General features: G+C 44.0%; 1 protein-coding gene across 1 annotated transcript in view; it reads left to right on the top strand.

The window, feature by feature from the left end:
* Positions 1 to 2,162: 2,162 nt before the first annotated feature.
* ITIH5 (inter-alpha-trypsin inhibitor heavy chain 5) overlaps positions 2,163 to 25,162 on the top strand; it is a 49,605-nt gene continuing 26,605 nt past the window's right edge. The window contains exons 1-7 of the mRNA XM_030015714.2: positions 2,163 to 2,368; positions 6,034 to 6,078; positions 10,097 to 10,260; positions 11,479 to 11,586; positions 13,592 to 13,842; positions 21,952 to 22,121; positions 22,686 to 22,802. Of these exons, the coding sequence (XP_029871574.1) occupies positions 2,249 to 2,368; positions 6,034 to 6,078; positions 10,097 to 10,260; positions 11,479 to 11,586; positions 13,592 to 13,842; positions 21,952 to 22,121; positions 22,686 to 22,802 (975 nt within the window). The 5' untranslated portion in view covers positions 2,163 to 2,248. The remainder of the gene's footprint in view (positions 2,369 to 6,033; positions 6,079 to 10,096; positions 10,261 to 11,478; positions 11,587 to 13,591; positions 13,843 to 21,951; positions 22,122 to 22,685; positions 22,803 to 25,162) is intronic.

Genomic DNA, 25,162 nt, shown 5'->3' with positions numbered 1-25,162 from the left:
AAATCATCATATATGTATTGTTTTAAATGCCCATTTCCAGCATTTTTAAGCACTGCAAGATTTTTATTCATCCGTGTCCCCAGTTAATGAAACATGGACAGAGCAGGTTGAGGAGCAGCCCACCGTACTGTCAGTAGTGAGAGCACATGAGACTGCAGCCCTACTTATTATGCTACTCCAGTGCACTTCTGTGTCTAAGCTAGACAAGACATGCAGGAGCTGAAACAGACTGGACCCAGATGAAAAATACTTCATTTTTTGTGTGTCCTTAAACCAGGTCTCAGCCTGAAACATTGCTTTGAAGTCTTTCTTGATTCCCAACTGGATGGTTGAGCCCTCTTCCATCTCCCTTTGAAATGATGACGAGCTGAAGATAACGCCTTGACTATCTTCTGGAAGGGACCAGATCAGCACAGCAACCATTTGGGGTGTCGCTGGGGGCCTGAAGCATCCTGCCCCAGCCTCCCACCAGCTTTCTCCCACCATCTTCTCTTCTCCAGCCACATAAGCCCTTCATCGTTCCCTGCAGTGCTGCCCAGCTCTGCAGCTCCCACCAGGGATGTGGCCACTCCAGAGGCCTTTGTACATGCCAGTGGTGGACTGGTCCCAGTGGGAGAGGAGCTGGCCAGGCTTTTGATTCCTTCCCTCCTGCTGGCAATGCCAGAAGGGACCTGTGTGTGAACATGGTGTGGCCTCAGCCTGTCTGAGCCATCGATGTCCTAAAGGGGAGTTCCAAAGGTGTCGACTTTGCTGTCCCTTCCCTTTATGCCATCTCCAGCTCCCCTCATCCCTTCTGAATGGGGAGCAAGGACCTCCCTGCTCCTCCATTATGCATGCTAGATTTGGAGGACTTAATGCTCCCAGGGCATATGCTCTTAGTGGACATATGCTTTCAGGTGGGTGCACATGTGTGAGTCCAGAAGGAGAAACTCCAGTGGCCCAGGGATGTGTTTATACATTCCAGCAAGGCTGGAGAGACACTGAGCGACTCACTGGACTGTCACTGCCATGGACTGGAGCTGAAGCAAAACACCTTCAGTCCCTGATGACCCAGAGCTGGAAAGGAAAATGAAAATACAGTGGTTCGAATCCTGACGGGTTTGTGCGTGCAGCGCCTAGCACCTGCAAAAAAAACCCCCAAACACCAAAACAAACAAAGAGAGAGGAAATTTGGGTCTGCTGGATTTAAGAAGTTACTGCCAGCATAGAAAAACGAAGTAGTAAATGTGTCTGATTTGGGGTTAGGTGAGCCCTGCGGATGCAGGTTCCCGAACACCTGGGGATGAGCCGTGCCCGGTCCGTGCCAGCTGGCACGGCCGTGCCTGGAGGAACGTCCCTGGCAGCCGAGCGGTGGGGACCCATCCTGCCCAGCCAGCGTCCGCCTTCGCCCTGGGGCTGGTCGGGGACGAGAGGGCTCTGCCTCTGGGAAAGGGAGGGAAGAGCGGGAGGCTCACCCCAGCTTTGCCCAGCTAAAGAAACGGAGACCAGATGATAAGCGAGAGAGGGGGGGAAAGCCTGGGTCTCGGCCGCCTTCGCCGGCGGGGAGGCACCTGGCCACCCGTGCCAAGGTGAGGGTGCGGAGGGAGCCCTGCCCCGCTCCGCGGAAGCTGTTCAGACGCCAAGGAGGGTGCTTTTTAATATGGACCGTGGCAGAAGCGGTTCAGACGCCATGGCTGACCCCATAAGGAGACAACCCGGCAGCCCAGTGCGTCCTTCCAGCTCCCACTGGCACTGGGCACCAGCCCCCCAGGCAGGCGCCCTGTGACAGCGGCCATCTTGGGGCCCGCCTCAGCACCCAGCCAGGTGGAGAAAATGTCTCCTCAGCCTTCCCCCCCCCCCCCCCCGGCCCCGCTGAGGGCCACCGCAGGCGATGGGCGCTGCCGGTGCCGAAACGACAGCCGTCAGCGCCTCAGGGACCCGCCGTCGCCGTCCCTCTCCGCCGCACGAAGCGAGACGGGGGCTGAGGCCGAGGGCGGCGTCGAGAAGGGGCATGGCGGTGGCTCGCGTCCCCCGGCTGAGGGGGAGCAGCTGCAGAATGGAAACCCTGCAAGGATCCCCCCCGCAAAGCCGGGCAGCAGGGGAAGCCGCCCTGAGTGGAAAAGGGGCCGGTCCCAAGCTGGGAAGGAGGAGAAGAGGGTGGGTCCTCTCGGCTCCTGTCAGCCTCCTCGCAGCCCCGTCTGGCAGCGCAGGCAGCAGCTGCAGGCAGCAGGGCTTTCCTCTTCACCTGGCCGGCGCTTCCCCCTCCACCATGATCCTTTGGCTGTGGCTCTGCTGGGGCTTCTCCACCTCAGCAGGGCAGCCCGACTCGGAGCTGATGGCCAGGTACCTGGAGGAGAAGCTGATGGCGGACTACAGCATCATGGAGCAAGTAGGTTTTAAGGGGGTCGTGGTTCGGGAGCGGCTGGGGCTGGCTTGGCCCCTCTTTAACTGTCGGTGTCAACACGTGGGGCGGTCTGCTAAAACTGCATTTATTGCCCTCGTCCCTGCAGCGTGCCCACGGCTGAGGCTGAGCTCCGTGGGAGGCTGCTGCTGAGGAGCAAGGCAGTTGTTGGAGGTGCTGAGCCAGGAGAGCACCGGCACCCTCCCGTGATGGGTGCTACGGCCAGGGGATGGCTGCAAAGCCGACATCCCCATAGCTGGGCTGACGAGGTGTTTCGCAGGGACAAGGGAGTTAACGCAGTGTCCTGGCCGCGCGCCAGCCTGAGTAATTCGGAGTATTTCAGGCTCGGAGGAAAGTTTTTCTGCCTATGGTCTCAGCCTCACCGTACTTGATTTTTAACTCATGCTGGATGAAATGAACCACGCGAGTTTCAGCTTATAAAATGCTTCTTGACCAGGAGAGAAAAAAAAATGTATTCTGCAAGTGACGGTTGTTAATGTTGTGTCATTGTGCGGCGTAGATTTTCTGGGGAAATAGGGCTGAAAGGGGAATGAACTCTTTGCAAGTTAGCAAGAGAGTGTGTGTGGTGGTTTGGGAGGCTGTGATTTAAAAGGCTGAGCTTCACTGAACACATGAGCCAGGTTAAGAACAGGCAGGTGCTTCCCTAGATCAAGATACTACACTATAAACGAACAGATTCAGGAGAGTGTATAAGGCCACATTTAACTCTAACATTCTGGGAGGATCTTCCTACACAAAGACGAGTACAGACACAGGTTTTTGCAGGATCATGGTATTTGCAATGAGTGTGGATTACTTATTGACTTATCCAATGATTGACCACTCTGGAAAGGTAGTTGACAAGGTTGCTAGTTATTACCGTGTGCTAGAGGTAGTTCTTCTGGACAGCTCTTCACAGGTAGTTGGGTTGCTACTGCTTAGGTTATTCTCTGCATACTAAGCAAAGATCAGCAGATGGCAACATCCATGGGCTCATTACTAGCAATTTTTGGGCTTTAATGAGTGCTTTGGAAGGCTTTAAAGCTAACGGTTGATGGTAACTTGGAAATTGTTCCATTAGATGATGCTAGGGAAGCTGGTTGATTCAAAACAGTTTGCTGGGACTGATCAGTATCACAAACCCTGCAGCAGTGCTTTGGCAGTAGTCATGAAGTCCTAGCAAACAGAATACAATTATTTGGTGGTCCTTAGCTACTCACCGATGTCTGCTGGTTATCCTCAAGACTTTAGAAGGTAGCTTTTTGTCGTGGTTTAAACCCAGCCAGCAGCTAAGCACCATGCAGTCACTCGCTCATTCCCCCCCTCCTCCCTGTGGTGGAATGGGGAGAGAATTGGAAAAAAAAAAAAAGTAAAACTTTTTGGTTGAGATAAGAACAGTTTAATAGGACAGAAAGGAAGAAAATAATAATGATAATAATAGCAATAATAAAATGACAATAATAATAATAAAAGGATTGGAATATACAAAACAAGTGATGCACAATGCAATTGCTCACCATTCGCTGAATGATGCCCAGTTAGTTCCCAAGCAGTGATCCCCCCTCCCGCCCAACTCCCCCCAGTTTACATACTGGGCATGACATCACATGGTATGGAATACCCCTTTGGCCAGTTTGGGTCAGCTGTCCTGGCTGTGTCCCCTCCCAACTTCTTGTGGCCCTCCAGCCTTCTTGCTGGCTGGGCATGAGAAGCTGAAAAATCCTTGATTAGTCTAAACACTACTTAGCAACAACTAAAAACATCAGTGCGTTATCAGCATTATTCTCATATTAAATCCAAGATATAACACTATACCAGCTACTAGAAAGAAAATTAACTCTATCCCAGCCAAAACCAGGACACTTTTGAAGGAACCAAGTCATACAAAGCCTTCTTATGCAAATAAGCAAGCAAACAAAATGTGTGTGTGGTGGGGAAAGATAAAACCAGTAACCAAATTTCCAGTTTCACCAATTAGTCAGTAAAATCCACTGTGACCATTCCATACAAGATGACAGGTGGATTTGTTCCAAAAGGTACTCCTTCAGTAAAAAAACGTACTGAGGACCACTGATCTCTCATCCCTGCCTCTGCTCCAAGCAGGGCCAACTTCACAGACATTTGTCTGGCTTGTTTGGAAGAACCTACAGTGATGGAGACTCTGCAGCCTCTCACAGCAGACTCCTGAGGTGCTTTACTTGCCTGAAATAACAGACCCAGACAGAAAGTTTCTTCCAAAATTTAAACTGCAGAGAATTCTTCCCCTCTCCTCTCCTCTCTTCTCCTCTCCTCCATTGAGAATTTCCCGAGGGGGCTGTTTTCCCTTGGTTCTAATTTTACAAGATGTTGGCTAATATAATGCAGAAGGGAGTAATAAAGATTCTAGCACAGGAGACTTTAATTTCTCCACTGGGCTTTCCTGAGCTTTTCAGTGCATGATATAAACAGACATAAAAACATCTCTTTGGCAAGGACTGCTGTTATTTCAGTGTAAATCAACAGAAAGGGCAAATCAGGTAAAAAAAAAATCATTGCATACCTCTGCTCTCTGGAGTTTCACTGACATTTTAAGAAGTCGCTTGGCTTCCCTCATTGACAAGAGACTTGTACTCTCTGTTTTGGGGAGGGATTTGATTTGGAGATGTTGCTAAGCTGAGACTTACACCATGTGCAGGGAAGAAGTCAGAGGAGTTGTTATTGTGAAGGGCAATACAATGACTACGACTGCATTGTCGTAGGTGAAGCACTTTGTTTCATAATAAAACCTGTGGCTGAGTTTAAATATCTTTATTCCCTTTTTGCACATAACTAGTGCTTCTCTGTCACTGCACAATAAATTCACAGTACCTGTGGAGGGTTTTTAGGCAACAGATCTGCTGTTGAGGTAATATCGATAAAGCTGAAGCCATAACACTAATTTACACAAGTCCTCCTTTGGAGCAGGTCCATATGTGCAGCAGAATGGGGTTATGCTTGCTAAGCCCCACCACATGGGTGCTAGGTGTTAACCTGGTTGCTGCTCTAGCTCGAAGTGAGCTGTGCTGAGCCGAGGACAGTCTCAGGTGACTGGGCTTGTCATGCCCTCAGCCCTCTCCCTGCCCGGTGTCTGTAACCCATGATGAGTGCTGAGCGCTCTTGCACAGGTGAAGACCACAACTGGACTGGGGAATGAGCTTTGGCTTTTACTTACCTGAGGATGTAGATGGGCCCTGCGTGGCATTTGATGAGCATTGTGGACCATTTAGCAGCCCTTCTCATCATGTGCCGTATGCCATGCAACGGGGCAAAGACAGTGACACAGAGCCTTTGCGTGACTCCATAGGAAGCTATAAGGGAATATACTGCCAGGGCCAAGACATAGCATCCAGGTCTAGGTCTAAAGACTGAGGTCCCTCTCTTCATATAGAGGGTCTCTTGACAAGTAGCATTTGCAAAACACACAGTACCTCCTCGCCTGCGAGAGCCGCATTCCACTGCTGAGCTTTGATCAGTGGGTCTGTTAATATAGAAGAGATTCAGGTTTTAATTTTAACCAGAGGAACATTTGAACCTGGCCATGAGTAATCAGTCACGCAAACCTATGTCTGGATTTAAACAAGTGACATGTCTCTGTAAGTTGACTAGGCTCCATTAACTCCCTTAACTCTTTGCAGGTTGCACGCCGTGTTCCAAGACAGGCCAAATTTTTGCAGAGGCTGGTACGTATCACACTCTGTCTTTATTTTACCTCACGGGAATTACACTTGCTCTATGTATATATGTGTGTGCATTCCTGCGCCCAGGAAAGAACTATGATGTCAGTGGGTGATGGTAGAGTGAGATTCTAGGTAAAAATTCTGCATTTTGATCAATGCAACAGGTACAGGTTCTTCTAATACTTCCCAATCCATCTTCTTCACCTCAGATTTAGAGAGAGCATCCAATGTTGCAAACCTTAACCATGCAGTGAACATAAGCCTGATGAAATCTCACTGAATTTGAAGAGAAAGGGAGAGTTTGCTTTGAAATTTGAAGATCTCTGTTCTCTGTCCGAAATTTACTGAAGAAAGGAAGAAAACAAGGAAGCCAATATCCTTCTTTCAGCATGGGAACCTGAGTTTAGATGTACAGCAAATCTATGAGATCTGGCTAGATTGCTGCACTGAGAGTTGCACAGCTTAGATCAAAACTTTGGCTAAAGAGGCAGCCAGTGAAATTGCTGTTCATGGCCAGTTATTTTTCTGGCTTTTCTGAGGGATGGGGTTTCCCAGTTGAGAACTGGAGGAACTCATTTCACACACTGAGCAGCCATCACATGTTAATAGCTTCTGATCCCTTTGATCTTTGACAGATTTGAATCAGCAGCCTAGAGGAGAGCAACTCTCACTCTTATTACCAGTTTATTACTTCTAATCTGAGATACGGTCAATTTGTTTTGATGAAAGCAACTGATAAAGGTAAAACGTGGAGTATATTTCATTTATCTTCAGCTCTCTTCTGTCTTTTCCATTTGATGTAAACAAGCATAAAATCATTTGTTTGGCAAGAAAATTTCAGCTCCCAGTTCATCATCATAACCAGGACACCTTCATAAAACATCCAGCCAACCTGCCTCGTAGCTGTGTGCTAATCTGCCACCTTGGCATTCCCTAGCTTTATTTTTAATAGGGATAATAAATCACAGTAATAATAATATTAAACAAATGGTTTGTTTTGTTTTTCCCTTTGTGCTGCCTCTCATCTTCTGAAGGCCTTAATGAAAAGCGGAGAAAACAAACAGGCATTTGCGCAGCTGTAGGTCAGAACATCAGGCGCTGATGGATTGTGCAAGAGCTCCAGGGAACGCACAAGAGTCGCAGACTGGAACTTGGGCTGCCCGCCAAGCCTGACCTAGCAACCTGTTTGGAAACTGCCTCTGCCCCCACCGTTTATATTTTCTGTATACAAGGAATGGCAAATCCCTTCCAGGGATGGGAAGATGAATCAGTTCTTTCATCCTCAGTTGTATGTAATGCCCTTATTCAGTGTTTGCTTTCTCCAACAGTAACTCCTAACCACCAGGAGGAGGAAGAGGTGTTGAATGCCTTTTTTTCATTTGTTTTTGCTGTTCCTCAGTCTGTGAGGATATCAGAGCTGGAGCTTGTTCAGTGGGATAAGAGAGATATGACAGAGATCAGTTGAAGCCAGCAAATAGTAGATTCAGCAAAAAACCCTAAGTGATGTGGTTCTTCATATAAAATGTCTTTAAGCTGTGGAACTCTTTGCTACAAGATGTTGTGGATGCTAAAAGTTTACATGGATTCAAAAAGCAGCTGTGTAAAGTCATAGGAGGAAAATCCACAGAGGTTTACTAAGCACAAAAATATCACCCTTGGTTCAGGAGTTCCTTCAGCCACAAATTACTGAAAACTGAGACAATATTTCTGGGTAGTATCCATGCAGGTTGGACTCATTTTACACTCTTCTCCAAGCAGGTACTATTGATCTCTGCCAGTGATAGGCTACAGGGTTAGAATTGCTTTTGTTCTCACCCATTACAACCATCCTTATGTTCTTGTCATAACAAGGGCAAATCCATGTCCTCTGTCATATTCTGAAGACTTTCTAACTTCAGGTGAATCCATCACTGCATTCACAGTGTTAGACTCGGTGTCAGATCTGTCACTGCAGAACCATTTGTATCTCAAGTAAAAGGCAAAGGGCTTGATCCTCTTTTGCTGTTGAGCTGTCAAGTATGTGTGAACCCACAGCTTATGATGAAATGCAGAACATGGGAATGGATGCAGAAGATCTGGAACCAAAGAATTTGCTGTAGTTTCAGATTCTTTCTTTTACTTCTGTTATTAAATCCTCTATATCTCTTGCTATGCCACAGGCAATTAGTGGTATGGAAGACTGAAGAAACATCAGCTCATTACATCTGGAAACATTCCTACAACACTACTTCTGATCAAAACTCCCCATCCACTCCACCTTCAGGATAATGAGACTGTAAAGCCATGCCTATATATCAGGGAAAGTCCTAGGAATAGCAGGGTCTAGTTCTAATCAACAGCAACAGAATAATTACCGCTAGTGGCCTAAAAGGGGGACATTAGATCTGAACAGATGTGTTCTAGTCTAGATCCAACACACTGAGCTGTCTGAAATCAGAGAGACAAATCACACCCTAAAAGTGCTAATTTCTTGCCATTGTGCTCCATATGAGCTAAGCCTCTCCTAAGCAGGATGTACGTGGATACAGAGCACATCACACATTCTCCAGCTGTTATTTATCTATCACAATTAGGTTCATTTGAGACACATTTATCAGAGTCCTTCCATGCCTTGAAAGTGTGGGCAGGTGGGGCTTTATTCCAAGTGTCTCGACAGTTTTGTGTTTGTTTCCAATGGATCCTCATTATTCCATTTGCTTGGAAATCACTAGCCCAGCATCTTGGTTAATTGGATGCTCACTTATTACTGCTTCCGATGCCATCAGCTACTGCAGGAATGTTCCTGTTTCATACTTGCTCATACAAACACTTGTTCCCTTTGTTAAGCAATTTGTCAAAATTACTTGTGTTTGGAAAAAAAAAATCCTGGAAGTACATTTGACGAGCACGTTCTTGTCTTCACAAGTCTTGTGTGACTGTGACTTTTTATCAACCTCAATAGGAAGAAGTCTCTGGTTTAGTGAAGTTGCTCTGTATTTGCAAGGTATTTTACTCTTTAGTTTCCTTCTGCTTTTGATGGTTTGGTCTTTGTTTAAGGCAACATGCAGATTTTTTTTTACGTGGGCTGTTTACAGTTAAATACACTGAAGCCTTCCAGGAAGAAAACTGTTGAGGTCCCTGGAGATGTTGCTGTCAAAAAACAAGTTAGACTGGAGAAATGCTGCAACCCAGGACTTCTGCACAAAAACACATTCCCAAGAAGCAGAAATTGGCTTTCAGCTTCCATTGCTACATCATGCGTCATTCATTGCAGTCTCTGCTGCTTCTCTGCTGGAAAGAATCCAGTGTGGGCTAAAAGGCTTAAAATATTTTACTTGAGACATCACGGTGTCAGTGTTTCTTATTAAATCTCTTCCATCCATTGCCTGAGACCTCTAGGATGGATTCTCAGCAGAGGAGGACTGTCGACTACATTGACAGCATTTTTTCTGTTTACATAACTTACAGATCTGACTGTATGAATTTGAAGATGATGCTTCATACACAGTGACCTTAGTCTTTCAAGAGGTCTTACATCTGCTCTTGTGCACAGTCTATGGGGCAGTTCCTCAGACATCAGTTCTGGACCCTATGGGGACATATTTTGGGCTTCTCTTCCCAGGCCATAAGGGACTAATCCTGATCGTCTCAAAAGGTCAGAGTTGAAGGGTGCAATTTAGGATACAGGTGGATTTCATCAGTGTGTTTCACAACATAAAGGCTGGCATAATCAGAGCTCTCATCCTTCCTGGACCCTTGCCAGGCATTGGAGAATGACTGTGGCCTTTGCTCTTGTGTGTGAACAAAGGCAGTGCCACATCTCTGGTTTACCTTTTGCAGCTCACCTGAAATTTTAAGGGCAAGCCCACCTTGCCTGCTGTTGACTGTTTTTCATAGGGGAGTCTAATACTCCCCATAGGGTGTTACACCACTCATAGGGTGGTTATTTGCTTGAGCATATTAAGTATTAAAGCCATTGAAACACTGAAAGGGTGAGTTACCTGGCTGTCACTGTTAATAGATAACCTTTTGATACCTACAGGAAACCAGGCCTCGGATGTCTGAATTCACTGTGAGATCCACAATCATTTCTCGGTATGCTTTCACCACGGTGTCATGCACAATGGTGAACAGCGGATCTGAGGCACGCGAAGGTGTGTTTGAGATGCAGATCCCAGCTGCAGCCTTCATCTCCAACTTTACCATGTAAGTAAGTAATGCTGACAGCTGAGTGGACAATGGTTCTCCCATCCCACAGATAGCTCTCTGAAATTTCAAAAACTCGCTAGTCTGCAGTAGGGCTTTTTGCATTTCTTTGGGAAAAATAAAACAACACTCATACTGTACTCCACCCAAGACTGGTCATGGCCCCAAAGCACAGAGCAAGTCCTTGGATAACAGGATGCTAAGATTGAAGCCCTCAATGTACATGGGGAAGAAAATTATTCTATTTCCCATCTGAGTGTGTTTTAACAACTTCCTTCTCCTCCTCTCTCTTTGATTTGGACCAAAAAACCTCTCCTAGCCCTCAGAAACCTTTCCAATTGAAGTTTCAGCAACACTGGCACATAATAGTTATCTCACCTAACCGACTGTAGTGCCTAAGAAGCTCCTTGTTGTTCCAGGTTCTCCATACTGTCAATGGAGGAGGAGAGTCAACTCCAACTAGCAGATAGGTTGACTTGCTGCTGGAGGTGCTAGTCATTCTCTGTGTATAACAGAGCAAGCAGAGGGCAACGAAGCTCATACTGAAATGACTTACTAAGGAATAAATTAAGCTCTTGGTTTCAAAAACATGTTTGGTTTGGTCATGCTCAGATCTCCCCTGTGCGTAGATATTGGGGCCACAGCTTCAGACCTGACCATAGCAGATAGGGGACCAGCTCTTTTAGAAAGACTTCTATTTGGGCTGAATAGGAGGAAAAACAGTCTTTTGCCATTGGCCAGCCAAAATATATGTTAAGGGCTGTTTCCTTATGGAATCCATGGCCCTGTAACTCATTCCCAGGGAGAAGCATTTTAGTTAGGGAGGGAGCTAATTGAGAGCAGTCATCCTGAATATTGCGATGTGTATTGACACAGATGGTGGATCCTAGACCAGACAAAAAAAAGTGCTTATTGGGATTCTTGGCAATTGCTTTGTTTTCCGGTTTGCATCCTTATGCTTTGGAGGTTACCTACTGAATTGGCATTTTAGAGGTGTAAACTCCTGGACTAAAAATGTACTCTGCTGGTATAAGCAGCCAGGGAACTTCTAAGTTGGCTTCTGTCTCAGTGACTTGGGTGGACTCTAGGAGAGTTACACCAGCAGCACACTTAGCCTATTCATATGTGCACAGTCTGTGAACCCTTCTGCAGCAAGGTGCACAGCTGTCACTGTCTGTGGGTGCAGAGTGGTCATGCTGACATCTCTGGTCTCTCCAGGAGCATTGGCAACAAGACTTACTATGGAGAGGTCACAGGGAAAGAAAAGAAACATAGCAGCGATGACAAAGCAAGGCACAAGAAACCTCCAAGCCCCACAGATGGAAGGTAAGTGTTGTGCATTTGGCTGTGTTCTGGGAAGCGACATACTCTCCTCCCGTCTTTATTTTGGCTGCTTTGGCATACCCATCTGTGGATTTATAGGAAGAACCAGTTAAATAGAACATTATCTGCACTGCCTGGTGTCATTCCCATACTCCAAGTCATGTAAAATTGCACGTGGCCTTTTCTAGCCCTTTTACACAATATTTTTACTTCCAAGATGCTCCAGGATGTACTTGAGAGGGAAAGAAATCTTATTACTTCCTGAATAACAGACAGGACAATTAAGGCACACAGAAATTCAATGAGGTGATAAAACTTCAAGACTACAAAGTTAGCCAGTGGTAGAACCACAAGTAGCCTTTTGCAGTCACGTTTACTTGCCCTGTTGTCAGTGCTTGACTGTGTTTAGTCCTCTTGGCCAAGCACTGGCAGAAACTCTCATCCCTTTAATGATCTAAAAGCCTGTATGTTCACCTGAATGCACTTCTTCAGCAGCACTCTAGTTCCACAGGTGCCCAAATTCCCCCAAATAGCTCTCAAAGATATGCACCATTGGATGGATTTTGCTGCTCTGGAAAATCCTACACTATTCTCAGTTACCTGGGATAGTAGCACTATTCCAGCATGAACACATGATCAGAAACAGCTGAATAGACTATGATTTTCAGACCAGAGAAATGATGAACTGTGCGGAGGAAGAGGTCTGACAGAGATCTGAACTCATGAGTGATATGTGGAAGTAGAATAAGGAATTTTTATTTTCTGTCTTTCATAGAAAAACTAGAGAAAATTAAATGAAATCAGATGTCAGGTTCAAAATGGCCAAAATAATATATTCTTCACATAAATTGTGTTTCTTGCCACTGGAAATTGTGGATGCTAAACTTAATGTGGGTTCAAAAAGTGACTAGACGAATTCATGGTAGGAAAAGTCCATCAGAAATCTTTAGCAAAGGATGCTGTCTGAGGAACCAGACACAGACTGGCAGAACCTGAAAGAGTTCTGTATTTCTTTTGAAGCACTGTATTTCTCTTGTCATGTCCTGTTGCATCCTCTTCTGTAGGTGATCACTACCTGTCATTGTTAGGCCACTGGTATCAGCCAGAGATGTCATTCCAACTGCCCTAAAGGCTAACCTTAAAAAAAAATAAAATCTTATTATATGTATTAGGGAAATAAAAGTCTCAAATCCTTTTCAATACTCACTACATTGTGGGCATCAGCAAAATCTCACATCAGTGAGTTCTGAAGTTACCCTTACATGGCATTAAAAGTTTCCATTCTTGTTATGTGGCTTTTTTATTTTCCATTCACAAATAGTGCCTGGCATCATATCAGTGCCTGGTAGCTGGACACTACAGTGCACTGTATGGGAGGTAGAGCATATTAGGTTATCACTGTTTAACAGAAGGGCAGCCGAAGCCAATAAAGGCTAAAGGTGGGAATTCATCTCACTTCAAATTAGCGAACGGAAAGCTGACTGTCAGTTGAACGCTGGGTAACTAATGTCACACTGTGGCCAACTGGAGAGAAGAGTCCTTTTAAGAGAAGTGTCCAGTGGTAGAATTGTCTTAGGGGTCCTATTTCTCCCCATTGAGTATGTAGCTATAAACAGCTAATATTAGGGAAGAGGCATTCATTTGTACTTTGCTTAAGATATTGCAATGAGTCCACAGTGCAAAAGTCAAGAATTAAATATGGGTCTAGCAAATCCTCTGTGTAAGAAACCAAGAGACAGCCTTTCCTCTGGCCCTGTTCCACGTTATACATGTCTGTCATATTCCTCTCTGTAAGAAGCCATCTAGTCTGTTAAGATCTTTCCTCCAGTGGAAACCTCCTGTGTGCCTAATGCTTTGTGAAGAATTATGATGTTATCTTTCTTGCTGCTTTCACATGATAGGAAATAATACCTTTATTGGACCAACAAAATCCAGATTCATCATTCACTGGAGGAGGTGGTGTGTGATGTGCATGGGGTGTGAAGGTGTCTTTGGATTTTCCTTCCAGGGAGAATGGCTATGAGACATTCAAAGCTTCTGTCTTCATTCCTCGCAAGATGCAGGCCAAGTTCCTACTGCATTATGAAGAGCTTTTGCAAAGGCGACTGGGAAAATATGAGTATACAGTCAGCATCCGGCCCCAGCAGCTGGTGGGGAGGTTACGAGTGGAGGTGAACATCCTGGAGAACTCAGGCATAGTTTCCCTGGAAGTGCCTCCTCTCCGAAACAGCAAGCATAAAGGCAATGGGAAAGTTGAAGGTAAGCAGAGATTTTATGACCCATGGTTCTGTTACTTGTTGGGCCTTAATCATTTCTCAAAAAACTGGACTGGCGGTGTTGGGAGTTCTCCAAGGCAATCTTGGATGATTGTGTAGACCGGTGTTTCGTTCACTTTCCCTCTGCTCCAAATGAGGCATTAAACAAACCCCCAACATAGCATTAAAGCAGCCTTGTCTAGGATCAAGACTGTATTAGAAACTAGAGGACACATCTCATGAAGACAAGAAGAAAAATGAATGCTAGCAGCTCATTAAACATGAATTATTCTGGCAAATTCAAACTATGCCTATATTTAGAAATATACTTTTTTTACTTTCCCTTCTTAACTCTTGCTGTACTCACTGTATGACAGGTACATTCCACCCCAGAGGTGGCTGCATTTGAGTGACAAGCAAGTCTCTAAGCATTGCAGGCCATCAGCAATTCCTATTTAGAGATCTCTCATTCACTGGCAGGGCAATCTCCAGGTTCACGAAAGCTGGTATAATCGCTACAACATGAAAGGCGTTTCAGGATTATGAACTGTGCAGTTCAGTGGTGGGAATTCAGTCTTATCATAAAGGCTGATGGCTTTTGTTCTATTTTCTATAGATGACTGTGTCTGTGGTATCTGTGCATAAGCATGTGAGAACTTTGAAGCTTAATGAATATAGGGCTCATCCCATTCAACTCAATAGGATTTTTTTGCTATTGTCTTTACAAGCTTTGAACTGGGCCTTCAGGCCTTGTACTCGGCATTTGAGCAGGCTCTTCCCTGGCTCTGCATCTCCTGGGAACTGTTTATTTGAAGTGAATTGTTTTTTCCATCCATCCCTGCCAACGCAGATAGGAAATCCTGCATTTTAGAACATGGGAAATTCAAAGAGGAAAATCCATGTTTTGCCAAAGCACTAAGTGCAGTGTGAGTATCTACTCTTACCCCCAACTGTCCTCGCTCGCTGTTCAGACAGTGTAAAGGTAATTCTTCTAGTGTAAACTAACAGCGAGGAGCACAGGATACTGTGATTGTTACATGTTGACAAAAAACCCTCACCAAAAAAAGAGGGTGAGTCTGACCTGGAAGCAGGATGTAGAGTCTTGTGGGACTTGATCCTCAGTTACTCTAAGTGACATAATGCCAGCAAAATCAGTGGAGCTGTTCATGTCTGCCAGGTAAAGATCCTAAAGCATGTGAACTGGAGTTAAACTGATTGCTCAGTGTGATCCTACTGATTTCATCCAAATCACAGTGAAATCAAGGCTTTCAGTGACTTGGACTAGCTTCAGGTCAAACTTCATACAGCTAATTAGTCTCTCTGCTGTACATCCATGCACTGTGTGATAAATGTGCTCTGCTCCTCATCAGGAGAGACAAGAAGCCTTTTTCACCTATCAGGAAGTATCACAGTGCATTGTGGCATATGGTTTCCTGCAAAACATCTGGCATTGATCAAGGTTAGAGACAGACTAAGCAGAGCAGACACACTGTTGGTCTAGTGCAGTATGGAAATTCCTGTATGTAAATGACATACAGGGAAAACTCTCGTAACTTGCTCTCCAAATGGCAATCTGTGAGCACTGATCATTCTTGGCACTGTGCTTCAGATTTAAAACAGCTCATATAAAAATGGGCCCAAGCTCTAAGATTCCATAATCCTTCCTAGCCAGTAAAATGTATATAAAATAGATGTCCCATTTCAGGATGGATAAAGCAACTGAAACTCAGATTCCCTGTGCTTCATCCTTGCCCAGAATTTAATTACAGACCCTTTCTATCTGGAATCACCCTATATAGTTGGTGAAAACTGTTTGTTGTGATGAAATTGCAGCTATGGAAGTCATTGAAATGCCAAACACACTTTTGGGGTCCATCATGGGCAGTCAGGAGTGGGTTGTGTCTCTGCCAGATCAAGTCTTCATTGGTACTCAGGTGAGTGCCACTCAGATGAGTGTATAGGGTTAATGAATTCAGTAGGTTTGCTGAGCTTCCTTCTGATCTAAAGTAAGATGAGGAGATTAGGACACTACCAGCAGCCAGACCAAAAAAAAAAAAGGAATTGGCAGAGGGTCTCAGAAGGGTCTAATATAGGTCGCAGAGGACAGCTTCTTTTGGATGGTGGGGGGGGATTTATTGCTTGTCACCTCTTGTGGCCAACAAGATCAATCACACTTGGAGCAGACAACAGGAACCTCATGCCTTCCTAAACACAAATGGAAACCACAAGAATACTCCTAGGGAGAGCGAGGCCAAGGCAAGGAGCATTTCACTTGGAAATCCACTATATTCCAGTCAGCTGTCATCTCTCAAGCTTGATCCAAAAACATCTGAATCATTAGATCCTCCCTGCAAAGCCTTCTTGCTCATATGACACCTAAAGACCCAAGAGCATGAGATCTGCACATCCAGTGAGACCTCCAGGGAAGGCTATGGGTTTTTAAGTGAAAGACAGGTGAATCGTGAGTCCTACATTTAAAGAGTGGCTGCTTGGCAGACAGTCTGCAAACTGGGAGTAAACCAGGAAAAAGAGTGTCTGATCTCTTCTTGGATTCCTGTGGCTTAAAACTCTTCAGTATCACTTGACTGGAGAGCATGGTAGCAATCTAGTGAGTCAGTGGCCAGCAAAGGATGCCAGACCAGATGCTGCCATGCTGTGTTACCTGTGGTGTCCCAAATGAGAGGTCATGGCTTAAAAAAAAGACCGAATAAGGAATGGAGGCCTGCACATTGGAAAATGGTACTGCCTGACTGGTTTGAGTTTGAATATGTCATGAAAACTCTCTTCCTCAATTTCCTATGTTTACAAAGATGTCTATAATATCTCATGGTTAATGATAAAATGTGAGATTTTGATAAGTATTAATAAATTACCTTGAGAGTATTGGGTGAAAAATGTATTGTAACATCAAGTCATCAGGTAAATGGCATTCTGAGTAATATATCCAAAGCGCCACCAAGCTGAAACCATTGTGAAGGATGAGATGTAGCTTCATAAGTCATTTAGATAATTTTGACTCTGACTGACCTGGATAAGAAACTACATTCTTTTTCTGAGTACAGGTCCTGAAGATCCAGTGTAGGATAGGAAAATTAAGTTGAAAATCAAGTATGGCTTTGGAGTCATCCACAGCACCAGATGATGAGCACCAGCAGTGACTGATGTTCATAACTGAAATGCCAACCTGTTGTGGCAATAAACACTGTTAGCAAAACTAATGAAAAAAACCCAAAACGATAGTTTAGATGACCAAAAGTGGAGGAATGGCTGATCTGCCTTTATTTTATGGACCAATCCTCTTCCTTACATTTGTGGTGCTTTCTACATGTTATCCATAGAGCCAATGTACCATGCAGGAAGCATAGTGGAAAAAACAATTTCTCTGTTTAATGGTCATTCAGGATTTGCACTTTTCACTCCAGCCAAACTGCTAGTATCCATACAGTCTGTGATGAGCAGAAGAGATAAAACTTAAAGCTCTATAGAATGAAGATGTCCCTTGATGAGAAAGAGTGAGGGACACTTTTTTTGCCATTTATAAAACAGTGCAGAAATCACAGCAGTAGGAGCAGAAGCAGTGAAGTGTCCAATTCTCCCTGCTTTTGGCTGTAGGAGCCCAAGATACAAAGATTTGACTTGGTTTCACAAACTTCCAGTGATTTATGAGAAGTAAAGCTGTGCTTTGCTATAGATAGAGGCTCTTGGAAAGTCCTGCGTACTTCCTCTCTGAATATGGAGCAGAGACAATATGATGACAGGTCTTTCCAGGATATTTCCTTTGTCAGAGACTCCTGCACACACAGCTCCATCTGGGAGTTGTGTTTTTCCCAAAGGAAGACATCAGGCATGTGAGTTTTGGCAAGTGATCTTTTGGCATGTGCAGGTGTTGTCTTCTGTCACATACAAACCCCAAAACAGGAGACGTTGAGGCCAATGATCCTGGCCTTCTCTGGTGACCTCAGAATGGAGCCATTTTCTGAATGATGTCCTACCCAGCATCCTCAGGGATGACTGTCCTCATCGTTTTCCTCCAGTGCAGCGGTCTGAAAACTAGTCATGGACTTGGGCAGGGAGATACTAGGCTGCTTGAGAATGACTTTTTCTCTTCTAAGTCATAGGTCTCAGAAAGGGTTTTTATTTCTTATCACAGTTGACCAGAAGTTTCCACATGTTAGTGGAGGATGAAGTTTGCTTTTGAGCGCTAATACTGATTCTGCCAGTCTCCAAAATAATTTAGGTTTAACTGTTCATCATGTGAGGACTACAGTTTCGTATGAAAAATGCTTTTTTCCTGCTCTGTTTACTTCTTTAGCTGAATTTAGTGGAAAGTTTGTCTAAAGGCCCTGTTAACTACCTCAGTATGAGCACAGACCAGCTCAAGTCTCTGGAGCTCATACATGCTCTGTACTCTGCAATATCTCGTAGATTTTCCTCTCTCAGTCACTTGTTTGAAAAGAACTAGGCTAATAAACAGAGGAGAGTAATTGTGATCCAGATATCAAGTGCTGCCTAAAAAAGAAACCTGAGGAAGAGATAGTTACTGTATTCAAATATATAAAAGGTTGCTGCAAGGAGGAAAAGAATACTGTGCTTTCTCTGCCAATAACAGAAAGGACAAGAAGCCATGGGCTTATAATCCAGAAAGAAAAATGTAAATTAGACATCGAAAATGTCTAATAGTGAAAAAGTGAAGCTCTGGAAAGGACTGGCGAGGGCAGGTACTGAGTTTCCATTACTGGAGGTCTGGAGTGTTTCCAGACCATGTCATAAAACCAAGTAGGAAGGGATTTGGTCTGGGAACATGGAATGAATTAGATAACCTGTCTTCCAGACGTGATTTCTATCATTCTGGGGAAAACAGGTATTTTGGACCTTTTCTATTAGACCATGTTTTGGTTTTAATCTCTGTCCTGGAGATGGGAGATGAGTGGCTATGAAGAAAATGGGAGAGCTTCCCTAGCTATTCTTGTCACTGACAATGGCTATGTGAGGCAGCCTTGGAAACCTCCTCTCTAGGAGTTCCTAAAGCACTGTCTGTGTTACAGGGGATGACATTTCTTACCTCCAAAGAGTGTTTTGAGGAGTAATAGAGGAATGCAATGTGATCCACATGATCCCATCTAGATTCCACAGTGCTTTACAAAACTGCATACATGTTATTATGCCCGTTGAACAGGTGGGGAAACTGAGGCATGGAGTGGCTACCTAACTCGGCTAATTTCAGATGGTCAGAGTCCATAGAAATGCTAGGACTGGAACTCATGCTGTTGTGGCGCACAGCGTATTGTGCTCACCCATCAATGTGTTTACGGCAGAGAAACGCAGAAGTGAAGTCCAAAGGCCACAGCCACAGATGTATATGTGCAGGAGGTATAAGGAGAGAGCTTCTGTTTTCAGTGTGAGACTGACTTTCACTAACCCTGATGTGATGTGGTCAGGCAGCTTAACCAACGACAATGCTTGCTTTTCAGCAGTTGGGGAGAAGTAATGTAAAACCCTCATATAGATCAGAAAATATAAAGGAACTGTTAAGCCATTTCTATAAATTCTGGGCATTTCCCACACACTGGCAGTTAAATGGGATTTTGAAAGTGATAGAAGACAGCTGGAAAATCCAGGAAGGCCAATACAAGGAAATCTGATGCATTGTGTATTAAAAACATATTACATCTGTTGATTCATCAGATCAAAGGGCAGCTATAAAAGTAAAAACAAATAAAGATGGAGGTAAAATCTTACAGAGCTATTGATTTATGACTTTTCTTTGCCAGGAGAAATCTGAACTGTACACAGATTTTAGAAAAAATGTCAAAGCTCTGGGTAATAATTTTATAAGCCCCCTTTAAGATCCAACTCTAGTGTCCTTAAGTGATTTCAGTGTACTGGCTGGGAGCTCTCTCTCTGTTTCCATCAGATGGATGGATTGGAATTGGCAAAGTCAGAGAAGCCATGATGCAGAGTCCATTCTTGACTTTACTGAAATTGAGTAATATCTGTCATTCAGCCTCCTTGGTCAACACTTCTGCTGATGAATTTGTTTCACATTCCAGGTTCTCCAGCTATAATTTATTGTGTAGAAGTTGGGCCTATGAGAAAACCCTTCCTTGCCTCAATAGTATGGTCTTGTGCCTTGTCTATTCAAATGCACTCACAGGACAGCCATAAAAGTAAAGCCAAATTAACACAGAAGTAACATCCTAGAGTGCTATTGATTTATGACTCTTACTTTCATTCCTTTGCCTAGAGGAGTCTAGAGTGTACATAGCACTTCAGAGTAAATGGCACAGCTTTGGCTAATCATTTTATAAACCCACAAGAACCCTAGTCCTGGCATTTCTGTGCACTTTGACCTGTGGGAAGTCAGGTGAGTTAGGTAACCACTCCATGCCTCCATTTTCCTACTTGTTAAATGGACATAACCATATGTATCTGATTTTCTAAATCACTGTGGGATCTGGGTGTGAGGTGGATTGTGTTCAATGTTGCATACAGATGTCACGTTGCATTCCTCTAATGCTGCTCAAAGCACTTTACAAAGGTGGAGAAGTGCCACTCCTCATTACATAGACAGTGTTATAAGAACCTCTGGAGAGGCAGTCTTTCCAAGACTCCCTGCACCTTGTCATTGTGATCAGTATTGTTAATGGGGTATAGCACATAATTAAAACTATCCTAAAGCAGATGTCTGGCCAGATGTATCATACCCTCATCTCCCTTGACACTCTTGACCTGATCTCCATTGAGCATAATGGGAGCCTAGAACATAAGCTCAGACGTAGGTACTTGCATTGTAAACACCTAAACTGGAACTGAATCTCACCCATCTTTTCTTTTCCCTGCCATACCACAAACTTCTTGGGCCATCTTTGGCAAAGATTTGAGACCACCACACACAGTATAATTGAGCAGCTCATTCCCAATATTAATCAGCAGATGAGCAGATATAATAGAACTTCTGTGCCTCAGAGGAGCGTTGGAATAATCACTGTGAGACTTGAAGCACCTGAGAAGAACATCAGCTGAGAACCTGTTTTGGTGTTTTCAATAGCTAGTTAGGATAAGTGGGAAAGCCATCAAAATCTGGGGACGTTCAAGGCCAAAAATCTAACCTTTGGTCAGACTCATGTAAGGGTCTTTACGGAGTTGAGAGGGAATGAACAGCTGGCACACCAAAAGAGAGTAAGGTGGGATTTTGGCCACACAGAAAGACAACAAGGAATCTCCATATGTCTCAATGTTAGAAAATGAACACAGCTAACAAGACAAGCAGAGGTTCCTTCAGGGTGACTCAGACCTGAATTATTGTCCTTCTTTGAAAGGCCCTCTGAAAGGCACATCTCTCTTTATTGACTCAGGAAGGGCTCTCAGAGATTAGGGTGAGTTACATCTCAGGGATGCAGTTTGCATGACTGCACTAGCAAGTGTTGGATTTTGTCTCAATCAGCAAGAGTGAAATTGCAGCAACTATACTGACAACTCTTTGCCGAACATAAAGGCAGCTAAGATGACTTGTTCAGATGTAGACATTACACATAAGACGCTTGTCAGATCAAGCAATCAGTCAGATCAATCCCACCTCACATGCCTACAGTACATCTGAACAAGTCACCTCAAGAACTCTTTATAATCAATAGGGAGAAATCTGCAGTATGATTCATCTAATCCTAAAAGAAATGTTTAAACAGGTCAAATGAATCATACTTGCATTGACTGGCAGGATCTCAGGTATAGGATCTGCATTCTAGATGTCTAGAGTTGGCTGGAATGAATATCACATACATGTCTGAAGTTGTGTGTTCATTATTTACAAAAAGCAATTAACAGTCATACAGAGAATATATGGCCTTCGAGTTCAGTGACCTCCAAAGAGAAGTGAGCACAGGAATTTTGCCTAAACATTTATATCCCTGATAGCACTCCAATCTTGGTTTCAGTTTAGAATTAGAGGGGAGGTGTTATTAAGTTCTTATTTTATTACTGGTGAACTGAATCTTTAATTTCAGTATGTAACTATGCTAGTTGACCTGACTCCACAGTAATACTGTGTGTGCTGTGCTTAAACATCTGTAAGACAATGGGAAAAACTTGTAATATTGTGGTTTTATCTGAACAGGTGATGTTTCTCCTCCTCCTTCTACTGTAGTTGGACATACCAAAACCTTAGCTAAAGTTACGTTCAATCCCAGTGTTGTCGAGCAAACCAGGATCGCCCGAAATGGCATTTTGGGAGACTTCATAATTAGATATGATGTCAACAGGGAGCTGAGTGTTGGGGATGTTCAGGTACTGTACACATGACTCATCTTTTCTGTTTTATTAACTATACCTGAGATGGTTCAATTGTCTTGCATGCTCCAAATGTCCTAGAAAATATTTTCCAAGTGAAGCCTACTTCTCCATCTTGTAAGAACTATCCAGAATAAAACCAGTCAGTTGGCAGCCACAAGATGTACTTAAAAACCACAGCTACCTACTTCATTGAGTTTCTTTTTTGTATCTGCTTTTCAGTTTCTCAATATACTGGCTGTATATATCTGGCCACAAGGCCAGTTCCCCAAATGCATGTTGTGGTTCTGATCCCTGGGTACATACATTATATCCTTACTGCATTTGGAAGGAAACCCCAATGTCCACCATGGAAGGAGATATGGAGAGCTCCAATAGGGTCCCCCAGTCTGGATAAACAGGGGACCAGGATTAAGAGGGATACTAAGGAGCACTCCTATCCTCCAGCGTAGCCAAAGACATTGAAAGCAGGATCAGGTGTGCCCAACCAAATATCCCATAATGTGTGGAACATCGCATCATGATCTGCCTTCAATTCCTGACTTCCTTGCTCTTCCACAGATTCTTAATGGATATTTCGTGCACTACTTCGCCCCCACAGATCTTCCTCCATTGCCAAAGAACGTTGTATTTGTGCTTGACAGCAGTGCTTCCATGGTGGGAACGAAACTGAAACAGGTGAGGTCCTTGCATTTATTATAGACTGGTTGGCTGTAGAGTTGCAGAGAGCTTGGTTCAGACTTCATCTCACCAGATGGGGTCTTCTGCAAAATGTTTGCTATGTCTGAGGTGAGAGGAGGCTCTGAAAAACCTCAAGGTGAGATGATTTACCTGCAATGAGAAATTATCATGTTAGTGGGAATGGGATGGGAACAAGAAGTGCAGAGGACTTCATCACTCTGTGAAGAAGGTCAGTGCTGTCAAAACTGAGCTAGGATGCTGCAGATAGGATTGTCCTGGGCAGTTCTGTTCTGGGCAGTTTGAAGAGAGGCAGAATAGGGAGAATTCCCAGCAAAGTGCATTCAGCAGACCATTGTATCCAGCTTAACAGCAGAGAAAAGATACTGCTGTCTTTAAATTACCTTGGCAAACCCTTAGCAATATATATCTCAATGGGTTCTGTCGAAAGAAAGGTCAGTTTGTCCTATTTGAGAATCTGAGTCTTTCAGCACAAATCTCAGCCATTTTTCCAGGGCACAGATCTTGACATGAGCCAACATACCAAGCTGAAGGGCACATCACCAATGCTTAAAATTGACCTTTGACATGAAGGGTTCAGGCTGGTGCCTAATCATTTTTGCTTCTTCAATTCTCTAAGCTGGACAGATGGAAACCACCTCCAGTTCAGGAGCCAAGTAGTTGGCTTGGAAGGGCACCATGCCTGGGGGAATATACTCTTTCTCTCAGCACAATGTTATCAGTCTAAACTAGAAGCAGACCGTGCCTGGGGAAATATGCTCTCTCTCTCAACACAGTATTAGCAGTCTAAACTAGAAGCAGAGATTAATTAAGACTTCAATTCTGTTCTGAATGATTTGACAGATATATCTCAGGTCTGCACTCATGCTGGAGAGGTAAGTCCTGTTTCCATATTATATATCTGTGCAGAAAAGGAGAAAAGTCCTTGTAGGGTTAGTATTGTTTCCTTCCATTTGAAGACTTGCCCCACAGGCATGAGATAGGAGAAGTTAGTTGGCTTCTCCCTGTAGGATGGCCACATCTTTACCTTTTACTTTCTTACCATGGCTGAGCTAACGACAGTGGAAAGTGACACTTTCCACATAGGTTGACACCAATATGAGGCAGCTTCAGCTTGTATGGATGGTGTGATGTTGTACCTCTACTAGAATGACTGAAGGCCAATGGCTTGGACTTGTATCTTGGCCAGTTAAGGAGCTCTAATTCGTCCATTCAGGCTCCTTGTTTCTTGGTTGCCTACCTGGAACGTGATATTTCTGGAAAGTGTGGTTATTTGAGAGCCTTTTTTTTTTCCTTGGCCACGAACACTAGCCCAAATGTCCTTGACAAACACAGACCGTGGTCATTCTCTGACAGTTCTCTGTCTTTGAACAAGGACATTGGGGGTATATATGCCTTTCTCTCTCTGCTAAAAACTTTACTATCTGGTTTCAGTGGTGGTCACAAATCTTAATTTAGAAGCTGTGTCCCCTATTAAATCAAATTATCTCCACTGTGAGCTAAAATGGAGTATGACTTTTAAGGCTCCTAATCATCTTCCCCAGTAACTGGAGTAGCAAACAGAGAGTTGTTAACAAACATACCTAGTACTATGCTGAATGAGGTCTTGAATGAAGATGCCTTTGAATCTTTACAAAATCCTGTGGACAGAGCCTGGCTCTTCGCTTTCTGTTATCTTTCTGCTAAAAAATGTCTGCCTTGCCTCGCAGAATAAACAGATACTGCAAAAATGCACCCAGTCCTGCATGCTGAAAGCAGAGAGTCAGTGATACAGCACTGAACCAGGGAGATTAAGGCTCCAAAGGGCTTTGGTGCTAGTGTGAGCTGTGCAAGTAGTGCCTTGGGTCAGCAGATTAACCTTGTACTATGAAAGCTTTTATTCTACTCCTGAGCATATTAGTATTTCTTTTTCTTATACTTACTAGAAACAACATGGCCAGGGATTAACCCTTGAAGGTTACTTCATAGCCTAGCCAGCTCCTACTGCTAAACATACATGAATCTCAGGCTAATTAGCTACAAATAGGTGCCTCTTGAGCCCGAAGTGAGAGAAGTGTCTAGCCAGAACATTTGTTGAGGGTGTACCGAATTTTTTGCCCTGTTATCTCAGATATACTCTTTTTATGGAGAACCACTGGTATGTTATGGAAGAGTGCTATGTGCAGGAAGCACTTAACCTTCTCTGATTTCAACTGCTCCAGAAAACAGAACTTCATCGATTTATGACCTAAAACATAAAAACCCCACACAGATTAGTCAAGGAAAGACCAAAATCTAGGACTGGCTGAATAATATCGCTCTTTTGGTACACTAAGAAAGTGTGATCAGTTACAGCCATG

The sequence above is a fragment of the Aquila chrysaetos genome, chromosome 5, assembly GCF_900496995.4.
Source record: "Aquila chrysaetos chrysaetos chromosome 5, bAquChr1.4, whole genome shotgun sequence".
In the NCBI taxonomy this organism is placed as follows: Eukaryota; Metazoa; Chordata; class Aves; order Accipitriformes; family Accipitridae; genus Aquila; species Aquila chrysaetos.
This window is presented reverse-complemented; position numbering and strand designations above follow the sequence as displayed.